Source organism: Oncorhynchus masou, unplaced genomic scaffold (genome assembly GCF_036934945.1).
Source record: "Oncorhynchus masou masou isolate Uvic2021 unplaced genomic scaffold, UVic_Omas_1.1 unplaced_scaffold_1490, whole genome shotgun sequence".
In the NCBI taxonomy this organism is placed as follows: domain Eukaryota; kingdom Metazoa; phylum Chordata; class Actinopteri; order Salmoniformes; family Salmonidae; genus Oncorhynchus; species Oncorhynchus masou.
The window spans coordinates 68,663-88,370 of NW_027004902.1; the positions used below are offsets into that span (position 1 = coordinate 68,663).

Below are 19,708 nucleotides of genomic sequence, written 5' to 3' on the forward strand. Positions count from 1 at the left end.
GTTCAGTATAGTACCATACAGTCCTGTGGAGTATAGCTCAGTATAGTACCATACAGTCCTGTACTGTGGAGTATAGTTCAGTATAGCACCATACAGTCCTGTGGAGTATAGCTCAGTATAGTACCATACAGTCCTGTGGAGTATAGCTCAGTATAGTACCATACAGTCCTGTGGAGTATAGTTCAGTATAGTACCATACAGTCCTGTGGAGTATAGTTCAGTATAGTACCATACAGTCCTGTGGAGTATAGTTCAGTATAGTACCATACAGTCCTGTGGAGTATAGTTCAGTATAGTACCATACAGTCCTGTACTGTGGAGTATAGCTCAGTATAGTACCATACAGTCCTGTGGAGTATAGCTCAGTATAGTACCATACAGTCCTGTGGAGTATAGCTCAGTATAGTACCATACAGTCCTGTGGAGTATAGCTCAGTATAGTACCATACAGTCCTGTGGAGTATAGCTCAGTATAGTACCATACAGTCCTGTGGAGTATAGCTCAGTATAGTACCATACAGTCCTGTGGAGTATAGTTCAGTATAGTACCATACAGTCCTGTGGAGTATAGTTCAGTATAGTACCATACAGTCCTGTACTGTGGAGTATAGCTCAGTATAGTACCATACAGTCCTGTGGAGTATAGCTCAGTATAGTACCATACAGTCCTGTGGAGTATAGTTCAGTATAGTACCATACAGTCCTGTGGAGTATAGTTCAGTATAGTACCATACAGTCCTGTACTGGAGTATAGTTCAGTATAGTACCATACAGTCCTGTGGAGTATAGCTCAGTATAGTACCATACAGTCCTGTGGAGTATAGTTCAGTATAGTACCATACAGTCCTGTGGAGTATAGCTCAGTATAGTACCATACAGTCCTGTGGAGTATAGTTCAGTATAGTACCATACAGTCCTGTACTGGAGTATAGCTCAGTATAGTACCATACAGTCCTGTGGAGTATAGCTCAGTATAGTACCATACAGTCCTGTGGAGTATAGTTCAGTATAGTACCATACAGTCCTGTGGAGTATAGTTCAGTATAGTACCATACAGTCCTGTACTGGAGTATAGCTCAGTATAGTACCATACAGTCCTGTGGAGTATAGCTCAGTATAGTACCATACAGTCCTGTGGAGTATAGTTCAGTATAGTACCATACAGTCCTGTGGAGTATAGCTCAGTATAGTACCATACAGTCCTGTACTGTGGAGTATAGCTCAGTATAGTACCATACAGTCCTGTGGAGTATAGCTCAGTATAGTACCATACAGTCCTGTGGAGTATAGTTCAGTATAGTACCATACAGTCCTGTGAAGTATAGTTCAGTATAGTACCATACAGTCCAGTGGAGTATAGTTCAGTATAGTACCATACAGTCCTGTGGAGTATAGTTCAGTATAGTACCATACAGTCCTGTGGAGTATAGCTCAGTATAGTACCATACAGTCCTGTGGAGTATAGTTCAGTATAGTACCATACAGTCCTGTGGAGTATAGCTCAGTATAGTACCATACAGTCCTGTGGAGTATAGCTCAGTATAGTACCATACAGTCCTGTGGAGTATAGCTCAGTATAGTACCATACAGTCCTGTACTGTGAGTATAGTTCAGTATAGTACCATACAGTCCTGTGGAGTATAGCTCAGTATAGTACCATACAGTCCTGTACTGTAGTATAGTCAGTATAGTACCATACAGTCCTGTGGAGTATAGTTCAGTATAGTACCATACAGTCCTGTACTGTGGAGTATAGTTCAGTATAGTACCATACAGTCCTGTGGACTATAGTTCAGTATAGTATGTACAGGATGTTGGATACCCACATATGTAGAGGAGGATGTTGGATACCCACAGATGTAGAGGAGGATGTTGGATACCCACATATGTAGAGGAGGAGGTTGGAACCCACATATGTACTGTTGGAGACCCACATGTAGAGGAGGATGTTGGATACCCACATATGTAGAGGAGGATGTTGGATACTCTACATATGTAGAGGAGGATGTTGGAGACCTGTAGAGGAGGAGGTTGGATACCCACATATGTACTATGTTGGAGACCCACATATGTAGTACTGTACTCTGGATACCCACATATGTCTAGGAGGATGTTGGATACCCACATATGTAGAGGAGGAGGTTGGATACCCACATATGTAGAGGAGGATGTTACATATAATACCCACATATGTAGAGGAGGATCATAATACCCACATTGTAGAACTCTACTACAGAAATGAACTGTACTGAACTGTACCACATATGTACTGAGGAGGATCTACTGTTGGATACCCACATATGTACTGGAGGATGTTGGTTACTCATATGTACTGGAGGATGTTGTACCCACATATGTGGAGGAGGATGTTGGATACCCACATATGTAGAGGAGGATGTTGGTTACCCACATATGTACTGTTGGAACTATGTAGAGGAGGATGTTGGAAACCCACATATGTACTAGAGGAGGATGTTGGAAACCCACATGTACTGAGGAGGATGTTGGATACCCACATATGTAGAGGAGGATGTTGGTTACCCACTATGTAGAGGAGGATACTGAACTATGTACTGAATGTTGGATACCCACTATGTAGAGGAGGATGTTGGATCTAATACCCACATATGTACTGAACCCTATGTACTGAACTGGATACCCTATGTAGAGGAGGATGTGGGTCTAATACCCACATATGTAGAGGAGGATGTTGGATCATAATACCCACATATGTAGAGGAGGATGTTGGATACCCACATATGTAGAAGGATGTTGGAACCCACATATGAACTGTATGTACTGATACCCACAGATGTAGAACTTGGATACCCACATATGTAGAGGAGGATGTTGGAACCCACATATGTAGAGAGGATGTTGGATACCCACATATGTAGAGGAGGATGTTGGATACCCACATATGTAGAGGAGGATGTTGGATACCCACATATGTAGAGGAGGATGTTGGATACCCACATATGTAGAGGAGGATGTTGGATACCCACATATGTAGAGGAGGATGTGGATACCCACATATGTACTGGATACCCACATATGTAGAGGAGGATGTTGGATACCCACATATATAGAGGATGTTGGATACCCACATATGTAGAGGAGGATGTTGGATCATAATACCCACATATGTAAAGGAGGATGTTGGATACCCACATATGTAGAGGGGATGTTGGATACCCACATATGTAGAGGAGGATGTTGGAGACCCACATATGTAGAGGAGGATGTTGGAGACCCACATATGTAGAGGAGGATGTTGGATACCCACATATGTAGAGGAGGATGTTGGATACCCACATATGTAGAGGAGGATGTTGGATACCCACATATGTAGAGGAGGATGTTGGATACCCACATATGTAGAGGAGGATGTTGGATACCCACATATGTAGAGGAGGATGTTGGATACCCACATATGTAGAGGAGGATGTTGGATACCCACATATGTAGAGGAGGATGTTGGATACCCACATATGTAGAGGAGGATGTTGGATACCCACATATGTAGAGGAGGATGTTGGATACCCACATATGTAGAGGAGGATTTGGATACCCACATATGTAGAGGAGGATGTTGGACCCACATATGTAGAGGAGGATGTTGGATCATAATACCCACATATGTAGAGGAGGAGGTTGGATACCCACATATGTAGAGGAGGATGTTGGATACCCACATATGTAGAGGAGGATGTTGGGTCATAATACCCACATATGTAGAGGAGGATGTTGGGTCATAATACCCACATATGTAGAGGAGGATGTTGGATACCCACATATGTAGAGGAGGATGTTGGATACCCACATATGTAGAGGAGGATGTTGGATACCCACAGATGTAGAGGAGGAGGTTGGATACCCACATATGTAGAGGAGGATGTTGGATACCCACATATGTAGAGGAGGATGTTGGATACCCACATATGTAGAGGAGGATGTTGGATACCCACATATGTAGAGGAGGATGTTGGATACCCACATATGTAGAGGAGGATGTTGGATACCCACATATGTAGAGGAGGATGTTGGATACCCACATATGTAGAGGAGGATGTTGGATAATAATACCCACATATGTAGAGGAGGATGTTGGATACCCACATATGTAGAGGAGGATTTTGGATACCCACATATGTAGAGGAGGATGTTGGATACCCACATATGTAGAGGAGGATGTTGGTTACCCACATATGTGGAGGAGGATGTTGGAAACCCACATATGTGGAGGAGGATGTTGGATACCCACATATGTAGAGGAGGATGTTGGTTACCCACATATGTAGAGGAGGATGTTGGATACCCACATATGTAGAGGAGGATGTTGGTTACCCACATATGTAGAGGAGGATGTTGGAAACCCACATATGTAGAGGAGGATGTTGGAAACCCACATATGTGGAGGAGGATGTTGGATACCCACATATGTAGAGGAGGATGTTGGTTACCCACATATGTAGAGGAGGAGGTTGGATACCCACATATGTAGAGGAGGATGTTGGTTACCCACATATGTAGAGGAGGATGTTGGATCATAATACCCACATATGTAGAGGAGGAGGTTGGATACCCACATATGTAGAGGAGGATGTTGGATACCCACATATGTAGAGGAGGATGTTGGGTCATAATACCCACATATGTAGAGGAGGATGTTGGGTCATAATACCCACATATGTAGAGGAGGATGTTGGATACCCACATATGTAGAGGAGGATGTTGGATACCCACATATGTAGAGGAGGATGTTGGATACCCACAGATGTAGAGGAGGATGTTGGATACCCACATATGTAGAGGAGGATGTTGGAGACCCACAGATGTAGAGGAGGATGTTGGATACCCACATATGTAGAGGAGGATGTTGGATACCCACATATGTAGAGGAGGATGTTGGATACCCACATATGTAGAGGAGGATGTTGGAGACCCACAGATGTAGAGGAGGAGGTTGGATACCCACATATGTAGAGGAGGATGTTGGAGACCCACATATGTAGAGGAGGATGTTGGATACCCACATATATAGAGGATGTTGGATACCCACATATGTAGAGGAGGATGTTGGATCATAATACCCACATATGTAAAGGAGGATGTTGGATACCCACATATGTAGAGGGGATGTTGGATACCCACATATGTAGAGGAGGATGTTGGAGACCCACATATGTAGAGGAGGATGTTGGAGACCCACATATGTAGAGGAGGATGTTGGATACCCACATAGAGGAGATGTATACCCAGGAGGATGTTGGATACCCACATATGTAGAGGAGGATGTTGGATACCCACATATGTAGAGGAGGATGTTGGATACCCACATATGTAGAGGAGGATGTTGGATACCCACATATGTAGAGGAGGATGTTGGATACCCACATATGTAGAGGAGGATGTTGGATACCCACATATGTAGAGGAGGATGTTGGATAGAGGAGGATGTTGGATACCCACATATGTAGAGGAGGATGTTGGATACCCACATATGTAGAGGAGGATACCCACATATGTAGAGGAGGATGTTGGATACCCACATATGTAGAGGAGGATGTTGGATACCCACATATGTAGAGGAGGATGTTGGATACCCACATATGTAGAGGAGGATGTTGGGTCATAATACCCACATATGCAGAGGAGGATGTTGGGTCATAATACCCACATATGTAGAGGAGGATGTTGGATACCCACATATGTAGAGGAGGATGTTGGATACCCACATATGTAGAGGAGGATGTTGGATACCCACATATGTAGAGGAGGATGTTGGATACCCACATATGTAGAGGAGGATGTTGGAGACCCACAGATGTAGAGGAGGATGTTGGATACCCACATATGTAGAGGAGGATGTTGGATAATAATACCCACATATGTAGTGGAGGATGTTGGAGACCCACATATGTAGAGGAGGATGTTGGATCATAATACCCACATATGTAGAGGAGGATGTTGGATACCCACATATGTAGAGGAGGATGTTGGATAATAATACCCACATATGTAGTGGAGGATGTTGGATAATAATACCCACATATGTAGAGGAGGATGTTGGATACCCACATATGTAGAGGAGGATGTTGGATACCCACATATGTAGAGGAGGATGTTGGATACCCACATATGTAGAGGAGGATGTTGGATACCCACATATGTAGAGGAGGATGTTGGATACCCACATATGTAGAGGAGGATGTTGGATACCCATATGTAGAGGAGGATGTTGGAGTTACCCACATATGTAGAGGAGGATGTTGGATACCCACATATGTAGAGGAGGATGTTGGATCATAATACCCACATATGTAGAGGAGGATGTTGGATCATAATACCCACATATGTAGAGGAGGATGTTGGATACCCACATATGTGGAGGAGGATGTTGGACCCACATATGTAGAGGAGGATGTTGGATACCCACATATGTAGAGGAGGATGTTGGATACCCACATATGTAGAGGAGGATGTTGGATACCCACATATGTAGAGGAGGATGTTGGATACCCACATATGTAGAGGAGGATGTTGGATACCCACATATGAGGAGGATGTTGGATACCCACATATGTAGAGGAGGATGTTGGAGACACCCACATATGTAGAGGAGGATGTTGGGTCATAATACCCACATATGTAGAGGAGGATGTTGGGTCATAATACCCACATATGTAGAGGAGGATGTTGGATACCCACATATGTAGAGGAGGATGTTGGGTCATATACCCACATATGTAGAGGAGGATGTTGGGTCATAGAGGCACATATGTAGAGGAGGATGTTGGATACCCACATATGTAGAGGTGGATGTTGGATACCCACATATGTAGAGGAGGATGTTGGATACCCACAGATGTAGAGGAGGATGTTGGATACCACATATGTAGTTAGGAGGATGTTGGAGACCCACAGATGTAGAGGAAATACCCACATATGTAGAGGAGGATGTTGGATACCCACATATGTAGAGGAGGATGTTGGATACCCACATATGTAGAGGAGGATGTTGGATACCCACATATGTAGAGGAGGATGTTAGATACCCACATATGTAGAGGAGGATGTTGGATACCCACATATGTAGAGGAGGATGTTGGATACCCACATATGTAGAGGAGGATGTTGGATACCCACATATGTAGAGGAGGATGTTGGATAATAATACCCACATATGTAGTGGAGGATGTTGGAGACCCACATATGTAGAGGAGGATGTTGGATCATAATACCCACATATGTAGAGGAGGATGTTGGATACCCATATATGTAGAGGAGGATGTTGGATACCCACATATGTAGAGGAGGATGTTGGATACCCACATATGTAGAGGAGGATGTTGGATAATAATACCCACATATGTAGTGGAGGATGTTGGAGACCCACATATGTAGAGGAGGATGTTGGATCATAATACCCACATATGTAGAGGAGGATGTTGGATACCCACATATGTAGAGGAGGATGTTGGATACCCACATATGTAGAGGAGGATGTTGGATACCCACATATGTAGAGGAGGACTGTTGGAGACCCACATATGTAGAGGAGGATGTTGGATACCCACATATGTGAGGAGGATGTTGGATAATAATACCCACATATGTAGAGGAGGATGTTGGATAATAATACCCACATATGTAGAGGAGGATGTTGGATACCCACATATGTAGAGGAGGATGTTGGATACCCACATATGTAGAGGAGGTAGAGGATGTTGGATACCCACATATGTAGAGGAGGATGTTGGATACCCACATATGTAGAGGAGGATGTTGGATACCCACATATGTAGAGGAGGATGTTGGAGACCCACATATGTAGAGGAGGATGTTGGAGACCCACATATGTAGAGGAGGATGTTGGATACCCACATATGTAGAGGAGGATGTTGGATCATAATACCCACATATGTAGAGGAGGATGTTGGATCATAATACCCACATATGTAGAGGAGGATGTTGGATACCCACATATGTGGAGGAGGATGTTGGATACCCACATATGTGGAGGAGGATGTTGGATACCCACATATGTAGAGGAGGATGTTGGATACCCACATATGTAGAGGAGGATGTTGGATACCCACATATGTAGAGGAGGATGTTGGATACCCACATATGTAGAGGAGGATGTTGGATACCCACATATGTAGAGGAGGATGTTGGGTCATAATACCCACATATGCAGAGGAGGATGTTGGGTCATAATACCCACATATGTAGAGGAGGATGTTGGGTCATAATACCCACATATGTAGAGGAGGATGTTGGATACCCACATATGTAGAGGAGGATGTTGGATACCCACATATGTAGAGGAGGATGTTGGATACCCACATATGTAGAGGAGGATGTTGGATACCCACATATGTAGAGGAGGATGTTGGATACCCACATATGTAGAGGAGGATGTTGGATACCCACAGATGTAGAGGAGGAGGTTGGATACCCACATATGTAGAGGAGGATGTTGGATACCCACATATGTAGAGGAGGATGTTGGATACCCACATATGTAGAGGAGGATGTTGGATACCCACATATGTAGAGGAGGATGTTGGATACCCACATATGTAGAGGAGGAGGGTTATAGGATACCCACATATGTAGAGGAGGATGTTGGATACCCATATGTAGAGGAGGATGTTGGATACCCACATATGTAGAGGAGGATGTTGGATACCCACATATGTAGAGGAGGAGTTGGATACCCACATATGTAAAGGAGGATGTTGGATACCCACATATGTAGAGGAGGATGTTGGATACCCACATATGTAGAGGAGGATGTTGGAGACCCACATATGTAGAGGAGGATGTTGGATACCCACATATGTAGAGGAGGATGTTGGATACCCACATATGTAGAGGAGGATGTTGGATACCCACATATGTAGAGGAGGATGTTGGATACCCACATATGTAGAGGAGGATGTTGGAGACCCACATATGTAGAGGAGGATGTTGGATACCCACATATGTAGAGGAGGATGTTGGATCATAATACCCAGTAGAGGAGGATGTTGGAGACCCACATATGTAGAGGAGGATGTTGGAGACCCACATATGTAGAGGAGGATGTTGGATACCCACATATGTAGAGGAGGATGTTGGATCATAATACCCACATATGTAGAGGAGGATGTTGGATACCCACATGTGTAGAGGAGGATGTTGGATAATAATACCCACATATGTAGAGGAGGATGTTGGATACCCACATATGTAGAGGAGGATGTTGGATACCCACATATGTAGAGGAGGATGTTGGATACCCACATATGTAGAGGAGGATGTTGGATACCCACATATGTAGAGGAGGATGTTGGATACCCACATATGTAGAGGAGGAGGTTGGAAACCCACATATGTTGGATACCCACAAACTCCCTCATAACTCCTACCAAACTCCCTCACAACTCCTACCAAACTCCCTCACAACTCCTACCAAACTCCCTCACAACTCCTACCAAACTCCCTCACAACTCCCTCAAAACTCCTACCAAACTCCCTCAAAACTCCTACAAAACTCCCTCACAACTCCTACCAAACTCCCTCACAACTCCTATCAAACTCCCTCACAACTCCTACCAAACTCCCTCACAACTCCTACCAAACTCCCTCACAACTCCTACCAAACTCCCTCACAGTTCTTCCAGTAAATATGTTTTTTTTGGGGGGTCAAATGTTCAGTGTAAACGCAGTCCTTGTGCATAAAGTTGTATGTTTGTTAAAAATCAATGGACAGTTTTTGTAGAGCATACATTTTACGTAAAAAAATAAAATAAAGATCGGTCTCCATTCAGTTAAAATGGAATGGCCCATATATGACTAATACTGTATGCGCTGGTGGTGCTGTTCTCTCCTTTGTGTACTGCAGCGGTTTACCTCTGTGATGTTGTCATTAAAGCAGTCACCTCGGACAGACCGTACCGTTGTTCCACATATGTGCGGCAGAGACAGTTACCTATGACCAGCCTGAGGATCCACCTGAAGATCCACAGCGAAGACAAACCGCACCAGTGTTCCGTCTGCGGGAAGCGTTTCCTGTGGCTCTGTGTTCTGAAGAGACACCTGGTGGTGCACAAAGGTGAGAGAAACATCTCTCTGCTGGAAGACATGTCCTGTGTCCGGCTCCTTGGTAGAACGTGACCTTCGCAAGCCCTAGGATTGTGTTCGGAATGACAGAACGGTGCATCGTTGAATTCAACGGAAACAGTACTGTACGACCGGTTGTGATTTATGGTGGCTCAGAGGACAGTTACTATAGGGTGTGGTTATAGAGGCTCAGAGGACAGTTACCATAGGGTGTGGTTATAGAGGCTCAGAGGACAGTTACCATAGGGTGTGGTTATAGAGGCTCAGAGGACAGTTACCATAGGGTGTGGTTATAGAGGCTCAGAGGACAGTTACCATAGGGTGTGGTTATAGAGGCTCAGTTAGGACAGTTACCATAGGGTGTGGTTATAGAGGCTCAGAGGACAGTTACCATAGGGTGTGGTTATAGAGGCTCAGAGGACAGTTACCATAGGGTGTGGTTATAGAGGCTCAGAGGACAGTTACCATAGGGTGTGGTTATAGAGGCTCAGAGGACAGTTACCATAGGGTGTGGTTATAGAGGCTCAGAGGACAGTTACCATAGGGTGTGGTTATAGAGGCTCAGAGGACAGTTACCATAGGGTGTGGTTATAGAGGCTCAGAGGACAGTTACCATAGGGTGTGGTTATAGAGGCTCAGAGGACAGTTACCATAGGGTGTGGTTATAGAGGCTCAGAGGACAGTTACCATAGGGTGTGGTTATAGAGGCTCAGAGGACAGTTACCATAGGGTGTGGTTATAGAGGCTCAGAGGACAGTTACCATAGGGTGTGGTTATAGAGGTGTGGTTATAGAGGCTCAGAGGACAGTTACCATAGGGTGTGGTTATAGAGGCTCAGAGGACAGTTACCATAGGGTGTGGTTATAGAGGCTCAGAGGACAGTTACCATAGGGTGTGGTTATAGAGGCTCAGAGGACAGTTACCATAGGGTGTGGTTATAGAGGCTCAGAGGACAGTTACCATAGGGTGTGGTTATAGAGGCTCAGAGGACAGTTACCATAGGGTGTGGTTATAGAGGCTCAGAGGACAGTTACCATAGGGTGTGGTTATAGAGGCTCAGAGGACAGTTACCATAGGGTGTGGTTATAGAGGCTCAGAGGACAGTTACCATAGGGTGTGGTTATAGAGGCTCAGAGGACAGTTACCATAGGGTGTAAGTCTACTGTATGTGTACTTGCTGTTCTTGCTTCTGTCTCGATGTGTTCTAAACCCTGTGACGTGGTCATTGAAGCAGGAGAGAGCGCCAACTCGGACCCAGACAGCCCAGGGGATCCCGAACAGGGGCAGAAGCCGTACCCGGACCCTAAAAGACTGTACCTCTGCTCAGAGTGTGGCAAGAGGTTCACCACAGCGCCTTTACTAAAGTCTCACATGAAGTCTCACAGTGGGGAGATACACCACCAGTGCTCCGTCTGTGGGAAGTGTTTCCTGCTGTTCAAGGACCTCAAGAGACACCAGGAGATCCACAAAGGTGAGAGAGAGACACTCGGAGATCCACAAAGGTGAGAGAGAGACGCCGGGAGATACACAAAGGTGAGAGAGAGACCCGGGAGAGACACAAAGGTGAGAGAGAGACGCCGGGAGATCCACAAAGGTGAGAGAGACACCAGGAAATCCACCACAGCGCCTTTACTAAAGTCTCACAGTGGGGAGATACACCACCAGTGCTCCGTCTGTGGGAAGTGTTTCTTGCTATTCAAGGACCTCAAGAGACACCAGGAGATCCACAAAGGTGAGAGTGAGACACTGGGAGATCCACAAAGGTGAGAGAGAGACACCAGGAGATCCACAAAGGTGAGAGAGAGACACTGGGAGATCCACAAAGGTGAGAGAGAGACGCCAAGAGATCCACAAAGGTGAGAGAGACACCGGGAGATACAAAGGTGAGAGAGAGACACCGGGAGAAACACAAAGGTGAGAGAGAGAGACACCGGGAGATACAAAGGTGAGAGAGAGACACCGGGAGAAACACAAAGATGAGAGAGAGACACCGGGAGAAACACAAAGGTGAGAGAGAGACACTGGGAGAAACACAAAGGTGAGAGAGAGACACCGGGAGAAACACAAAGGTGAGAGAGAGACGCTGGGAGAAACACAAAGGTGAGAGAGACTCAAACACACTGATTCGCACACTGTAGCAAACGTTTTGCAATGGAAAGGGAAACATTTTTGTGCAAAAATTCTATTGGACAAATTCAGGTTCCTTCTCCATTTTGTTCTGTTTTCTTCCATTTTTGTTCCTAGTGAATACACCCCTGAAGTCTATGCTCACACACTTGGGTCATATTCATTAGGAATCAAACAGAAACAAATGGGCCCGAAGTGGAAGGAACTATCCAATAATGATACACTTGTTTTCCGTTTGCAAAACATTTTGCAACAGTAATTTGCAGTAATGAACAGGACCCTGAGATCTCTGCTGGAAGACGGGTGACTTGAAGAAACATCAACATATCCACACCGGTGCTTCTTTCCATAAATTAGCTGGGTATTTATATGTGCATTAGCCTGTAATAAACTGTCATTTATTGACAGTGCAGCATTTTAACCCCTGTAATGTTGTCATTGAAGGGGGCAACAACTCTGACGCAGACAGCCCAGGGGAACCAGATCCGGAGAGACCGTTCCCCTGCTCTGTGTGTGGTAAGAGGTTCACCGCAGCCTTCAGGCTTAAGGCGCACATGAAGATCCACAGCGGAGAGAAACCCCACCAGTGCTCCGTCTGTGGCAAGGCCTTCCTTCGACCCTACGACCTTAAAAGACACCTGGTGACCCATAAAGGTGAGAGGAACACCAGGTTGGAGTTGTGCTATCCTTATCATTTTCCTCCTGTGTCAAACCCTTCTAATGTTGTCATTGAAACAGGAGAGGGCACCAGCTCTGACCCTGACAGTCCAGGGGATCCTGACCAGGAGCTGAAGCCATATTTCTGCTCCCAGTGCGGTAAGAGGTTCACTGCAGCCAGCAGCCTGAAGACACACACAATGACGCACAGTGGAAAGAAACCCCACCAGTGCTCCGTCTGTGGGAAGTGTTTCCTGCGATACCAGGACCTGAAGAGACACCAGGTGATCCACAAAGGTAAGAGAGACCCACACACCTGAGTCATGTTTACGAAACCACACTGAAGCAAACAGGCAGAAACAGGGATGGACTACCAGATCTTTTCCAATAAGAAATGCTTTGTTTCTGCTACAGTGTGCACCAATTAATTTCTCCTCTCTGTCTTGTAATGTTGTCATTGAAACAGGAGAGGGCGCCAGCACAGAAAAACCCCACCAGTGCTCTGTCTGTGAGGAGAGTTTCTTGAAGCTCGACGACTTGAACATTCATGTGACGATCCACACAGGAGAGAAGACCAAGCACATCTGCCAACCATGTGGGAAGACCTTCACTCTGCTGCAGGACCTAAAGACTCACCAGCGCACCCATACAGGAGAGAAACCGTACCACTGCTCCAAGTGCCCAGAGAGCTTTGGCAACCTGTTGGAGTACAGGGAGCACAAGCAGACACACAATAACAAGAAACCGTACCTTTGTGACCAATGCGGCCAGACGTTCACCCACTTCTACACCCTCAAGACCCACCGGTCAATCCACACAGGGGAGAACCTCCTCCACTGCTCCTACTGTGGGAGGGGCTTCACTCAGAAAACGTCCTTGGCGACCCACATACTGATCCACACCAAGGAAAAACCGCACCAGTGCTCTGTGTGTGGCCAACGTTTTGCCAGAAGCGAAAGCCTGAAGAAACACAAGAGGATACACATGGCAGAGGTCCGCCATCACATGTGCGAGTGCGGGAAGAGTTTCCCGGACATGAAAAGGTTGGAGGTGCACGCGAGAATGCACTACAAGAGCCTGGAAAAGAAGTACTGCTGCTCGTACTGCGGGAGGATGTTCCTACGGGACGGGGATCTAAAGAGTCACCAGAGAACACACACCGGAGAGAAACCCTTTGTCTGCGCCATATGCGGGAAGAGTTTCGCCCAATCGGGGAACTTGAGAGTGCATCAGATCAAGCACACCAAAGAGAGACCGTACCCTTGTACTGTCTGTGATAAGGGGTTCACCACCTCGGGGAGTCTGAAGGTGCACATGAGGAGGTTTCATACAGGGGAGAAGCCGTACATCTGTAGCCTGTGTGGGAAAGGGTTCATTGTACCCAAAGCACTAAAGACACACCAACAGAAACATATGAAAGAGACTACCGTCTAGTTTGACGGGAGATTGGAAAAGACTGTCTTGATGTGATTCCTCACTCCACTCTCCTCTCAACTGCAATAGAGGAGACGTTCCGAGGTCCCTCCTCTCTGACTTTATTCTCCATTTTGAGGAGGAGACGAAGAGAAAGAGGAATCGGGGAATGATGAATTGAGAAATAGTCAAGGCCTGCTGGTGGTTTTACCTGCTGCTCCCATTGAGGACATGTTTTGTTTTTTTTTCAAAATAAAAGTCCCCCCCTACATGCATCCATGTAATTGTACTCTAAATGTGCCATGAGACATCACTCACCATGACAGAATAGCTAGTGGTTAGTTTAGTGGTACTCTACAGAAACTCTGAGGTTGTATCATCAAACTAACCACTAGCTAGTCAGTCTGTAAGATACAACCTCAATAAAGTTTCTGTAGAGTATCTTAATGTCAGATATGAATTGACAGGATGATATGACACAATATGCATTATGACAATAATATATTTAAACCTGACATGAGGTCTCTACTCACCATGACTGGTCTCTACTCACCATGACTGGTACCTATTGACACGAGGTCTCTACTCACCATGACTGGTACCTATTGACACGAGGTCTCTACTCACCATGACTGGTACCTATTGACATGAGGTCTCTACTCACAATGACTGGTACCTATTGACATGAGGTCTCTACTCACCATGACTGGTACCTATTGGCATGATGTCTCTACTCACCATGAGTGGTACCTATTGACACGAGGTCTCTACTCACCATGACTGGTACCTATTGACACGAGGTCTCTACTCACCATGACTGGTACCTATTGACATGAGGTCTCTACTCACCATGACTGGTACCTATTGACACGAGGTCTCTACTCACCATGACTGGTACCTATTGACATGATGTCTCTACTCACCATAGCTGGTACCTATTGACACGAGGTCTCTACTCACCATAGCTGGTACCTATTGACACGAGGTCTCTACTCACCATGACTGGTACCTATTGACACGAGGTCTCTACTCACCATGACTGGTACCTATTGACACGAGGTCTCTACTCACCATGACTGGTACCTATTGACACGAGGTCTCTACTCACCATGACTGGTACCTATTGACACGAGGTCTCTACTCACCATGACTGGTCTCAACTCACCATGACTGGTACCTATTGACATGAGGTCTCAACTCACCATGACTGGTACCTATTGACATGAGGTCTCTACTCACCATGACTAGTACCTATTGACATGAGGTCTCTACTCACCATGACTGGTACCTATTGACATGAGGTCTCTACTCACCATGACTGGTACCTATTGACATGAGGTCTCTACTCACCATGACTGGTACCTATTGACATGATGTCTCTACTCACCATGACTGGTCTCGACTCACCATGACTGGTACCTATTGACACGAGGTCTCTACTCACCATGACTGGTACCTATTGACATGAGGTCTCTACTCACCATGACTGGTACCTATTGACATGAGGTCTCTACTCACCATGACTGGTCTCGACTCACCATGACTGGTACCTATTGACACGAGGTCTCTACTCACCATGACTGGTACCTATTGACATGAGGTCTCTACTCACCATGACTGGTACCTATTGACATGAGGTCTCTACTCACCATGACTGGTACCTATTGACATGAGGTCTCTACTCACCATGACTGGTACCTATTGACATGAGGTCTCTACTCACCATGACTGGTACCTATTGGCATGAGGTCTCTACTCACCATCTGGTACCATCTACTCACCATGACTGGTACCTATTGACATGATGTCTCTACTCACCATGACTGGTACCTATTGACATGAGGTCTCTACTCACCATGACTGGTACCTATTGACATGAGGTCTCTACTCACCATGACTGGTACCTATTGACATGAGGTCTCTACTCACCATGACTGGTACCTATTGACATGAGGTCTCTACTCACCATGACTGGTACCTATTGACATGAGGTCTCTACTCACCATGACTGGTACCTATTGACATGAGGTCTCTACTCACCATGACTGGTACCTATTGACATGAGGTCTCTACTCACCATGACTGGTACCTATTGACATGAGGTCTCTACTCACCATGACTGGTACCTATTGACATGAGGTCTCTACTCACCATGACTGGTACCTATTGACATGAGGTCTCTACTCACCATGACTGGTACCTATTGACATGATGTCTCTACTCACCATGACTGGTCTCTACTCACCATGACTGGTACCTATTGACATGATGTCTCTGACTCTACTCACCATGACTGGTACCTATTGACATGAGGTCTCTACTCACCATGACTGGTACCTATTGACATGAGGTCTCTACTCACCATGACTGGTACCTATTGACATGAGGTCTCTACTCACCATGACTGGTACCTATTGACATGAGGTCTCTACTCACCATGACTGGTACCTATTGACATGATGTCTCTACTCACCATGACTGGTACCTATTGACATGAGGTCTCTACTCACCATGACTGGTACCTATTGACATGATGTCTCTACTCACCATGACTGGTCTCGACTCACCATGACTGGTACCTATTGACATGATGTCTCTACTCACCATGACTGGTACCTATTGACATGATGTCTCTACTCACCATGACTGGTCGACTCTACTGGTACCTATGAGGAGGTCTCTACTCACCATGACTGGTATCTATTGACATGAGGTCTCTACTCACCATGGCTGGTACCTATTGGCATGATGTCTCTACTCACCATGACTGGTACCTATTGACACGAGGTCTCTACTCACCATGACTGGTACCTATTGACATGAGGTCTCTACTCACCATGACTGGTACCTATTGACACGAGGTCTCTACTCACCATGACTGGTAGCTATTGACATGAGATCTCTACTCACCATGATTGGTACCTATTGACATGAGGTCTCTACTCACCATGACTGGTATCTATTGACATGAGGTCTCTACTCACCATGGCTGGTCTCTACTCACCATGACTGGTACCTATTGACATGAGGTCTCTACTCACCATGACTGGTATCTATTGACATGAGGCCTCTACTCACCATGACTGGTACCTATTGGCATGAGGTCTCTACTCACCATGACTGGTACCTATTGGCATGAGGTCTCTACTCACCATGACTGGTACCTATTGGCATGAGGTCTCTACTCACCATAACTGGTACCTATTGACACGAGGTCTCTACTCACCATGACTGGTACCTATTGGCATGAGGTCTCTACTCACCATGACTGGTACCTATTGGCACGAGGTCTCTACTCACCATAGCTGGTACCTATTGACATGAGGTCTCTACTCACCATGACTGGTACCTATTGACATGAGGTCTCTACTCACCATGACTGGTACCTATTGACATGAGGTCTCTACTCACCATGACTGGTACCTATTGACATGAGGTCTCTACTCACCATAGCTGGTACCTATTGACATGAGGTCTCTACTCACCATGACTGGTACCTATTGACACGAGGTCTCTACTCACCATGACTGGTACCTATTGACATGATGTCTCTACTCACCATGACTGGTCTCGACTCACCATGACTGGTACCTATTGACATGAGGTCTCTACTCACCATGACTGGTACCTATTGACATGAGGTCTCTACTCACCATGACTGGTACCTATTGACATGAGGTCTCTACTCACCATGACTGGTACCTATTGACATGAGGTCTCTACTCACCATAGCTGGTACCTATTGACATGAGGTCTCTACTCACCATGACTGGTACCTATTGACATGAGGTCTCTACTCACCATGACTGGTACCTATTGACATGAGGTCTCTACTCACCATGACTGGTACCTATTGACATGAGGTCTCTACTCACCATGACTGGTACCTATTGACATGAGGTCTCTACTCACCATGACTGGTACCTATTGACATGAGGTCTCTACTCACCATGACTGGTACCTATTGACATGAGGTCTCTACTCACCATGACTGGTACCTATTGACATGAGGTCTCTACTCACCATGACTGGTACTATTGACATGACTCACCATGACTGGTACCTATTGACATGAGGTCTCTACTCACCATGACTGGTACCTATTGACATGAGGTCTCTACTCACCATGACTGGTACCTATTGACATGACTGGTCTCTACTCACCATGACTGGTCTCTACTCTATTGACATGAGGTCTCTACTCACCATGACTGGTACCTATTGACATGATGTCTCTACTCACCATGACTGGTTGACATCTCTACTCACCATGACTGGTACCTATTGACATGATGTCTCTACTCACCATGACTGGTACCTATTGACATGATGTCTCTACTCACCATGACTGGTACCTATTGACATGAGTCTCTACTCACCATGACTGGTACCTATTGACATGAGGTCTCTACTCACCATGACTGGTACCTATTGACATGAGGTCTCTACTCACCATAGCTGGTACCTATTGACATGAGGTCTCTACTCACCATGACTGGTACCTATTGGCATGATGTCTCTACTCACCATGACTGGTACCTATTGACATGAGGTCTCTACTCACCATGACTGGTACCTATTGACATGAGGTCTCTACTCACCATGACTGGTACCTATTGACATGAGGTCTCTACTCACCATGACTGGTATCTATTGACATGATGTCTCTACTCACCATGGCTGGTCTCTACTCACCATGACTGGTACCTATTGACATGATGTCTCTACTCACCATGACTGGTACCTATTGACATGATGTCTCTACTCACCATGACTGGTCTCGACTCACCATGACTGGTACCTATTGACATGATGTCTCTACTCACCATGACTGGTACCTATTGACATGATGTCTCTACTCACCATGACTGGTACCTATTGACATGAGGTCTCTACTCACCATGACTGGTACCTATTGACATGAGGTCTCTACTCACCATGACTGGTACCTATTGACATGAGGTCTCTACTCACCATGACTGGTACCTATTGACATGAGGTCTCTACTCACCATAGCTGGTACCTATTGACATGAGGTCTCTACTCACCATGACTGGTACCTATTGGCATGATGTCTCTACTCACCATGACTGGTACCTATTGACATGAGGTCTCTACTCACCATGACTGGTACCTATTGACATGATGTCTCTACTCACCATACTGGACCTATTGACATGATGTCTCTACTCACCATGACTGGTACCTATTGACATGAGGTCTCTACTCACCATGACTGGTACCTATTGACATGAGGTCTCTACTCACCATGACTGGTACCTATTGACATGAGGTCTCTACTCACCATGACTGGTACCTATTGACATGAGGTCTCTACTCACCATGACTGGTACCTATTGACATGAGGTCTCTACTCACCATAGCTGGTACCTATTGA

The 19,708-nt window shown here is 45.6% G+C and overlaps 3 protein-coding genes across 3 annotated transcripts in view; 2 read left to right on the forward strand and 1 right to left on the reverse strand.

The window, feature by feature from the left end:
* Nucleotides 1-11,891, forward strand: part of LOC135531012 (zinc finger protein with KRAB and SCAN domains 1-like) — a 39,965-nt gene extending 28,074 nt beyond the window's left edge. The window contains exons 6-7 of the mRNA XM_064959160.1: nucleotides 9,926-10,105; nucleotides 11,345-11,891. Of these exons, the coding sequence (XP_064815232.1) occupies nucleotides 9,926-10,105; nucleotides 11,345-11,619 (455 nt within the window). The 3' untranslated portion in view covers nucleotides 11,620-11,891. The remainder of the gene's footprint in view (nucleotides 1-9,925; nucleotides 10,106-11,344) is intronic.
* Nucleotides 1-19,708, reverse strand: part of LOC135531015 (zinc finger protein 135-like) — a 125,835-nt gene that overhangs the window by 46,764 nt on the left and 59,363 nt on the right. The gene's annotated exons all lie outside the window — the stretch shown is intronic.
* On the forward strand, nucleotides 11,891-14,586 carry LOC135531014 (zinc finger protein 665-like). The gene is made up of 4 exons (XM_064959162.1): nucleotides 11,891-11,907; nucleotides 12,685-12,894; nucleotides 12,979-13,194; nucleotides 13,364-14,586. Exons 2-4 carry the CDS (start codon nucleotides 12,795-12,797, stop codon nucleotides 14,329-14,331), a joined length of 1,284 nt encoding a protein of 427 aa, XP_064815234.1. The 5' UTR covers nucleotides 11,891-11,907; nucleotides 12,685-12,794; the 3' UTR covers nucleotides 14,332-14,586.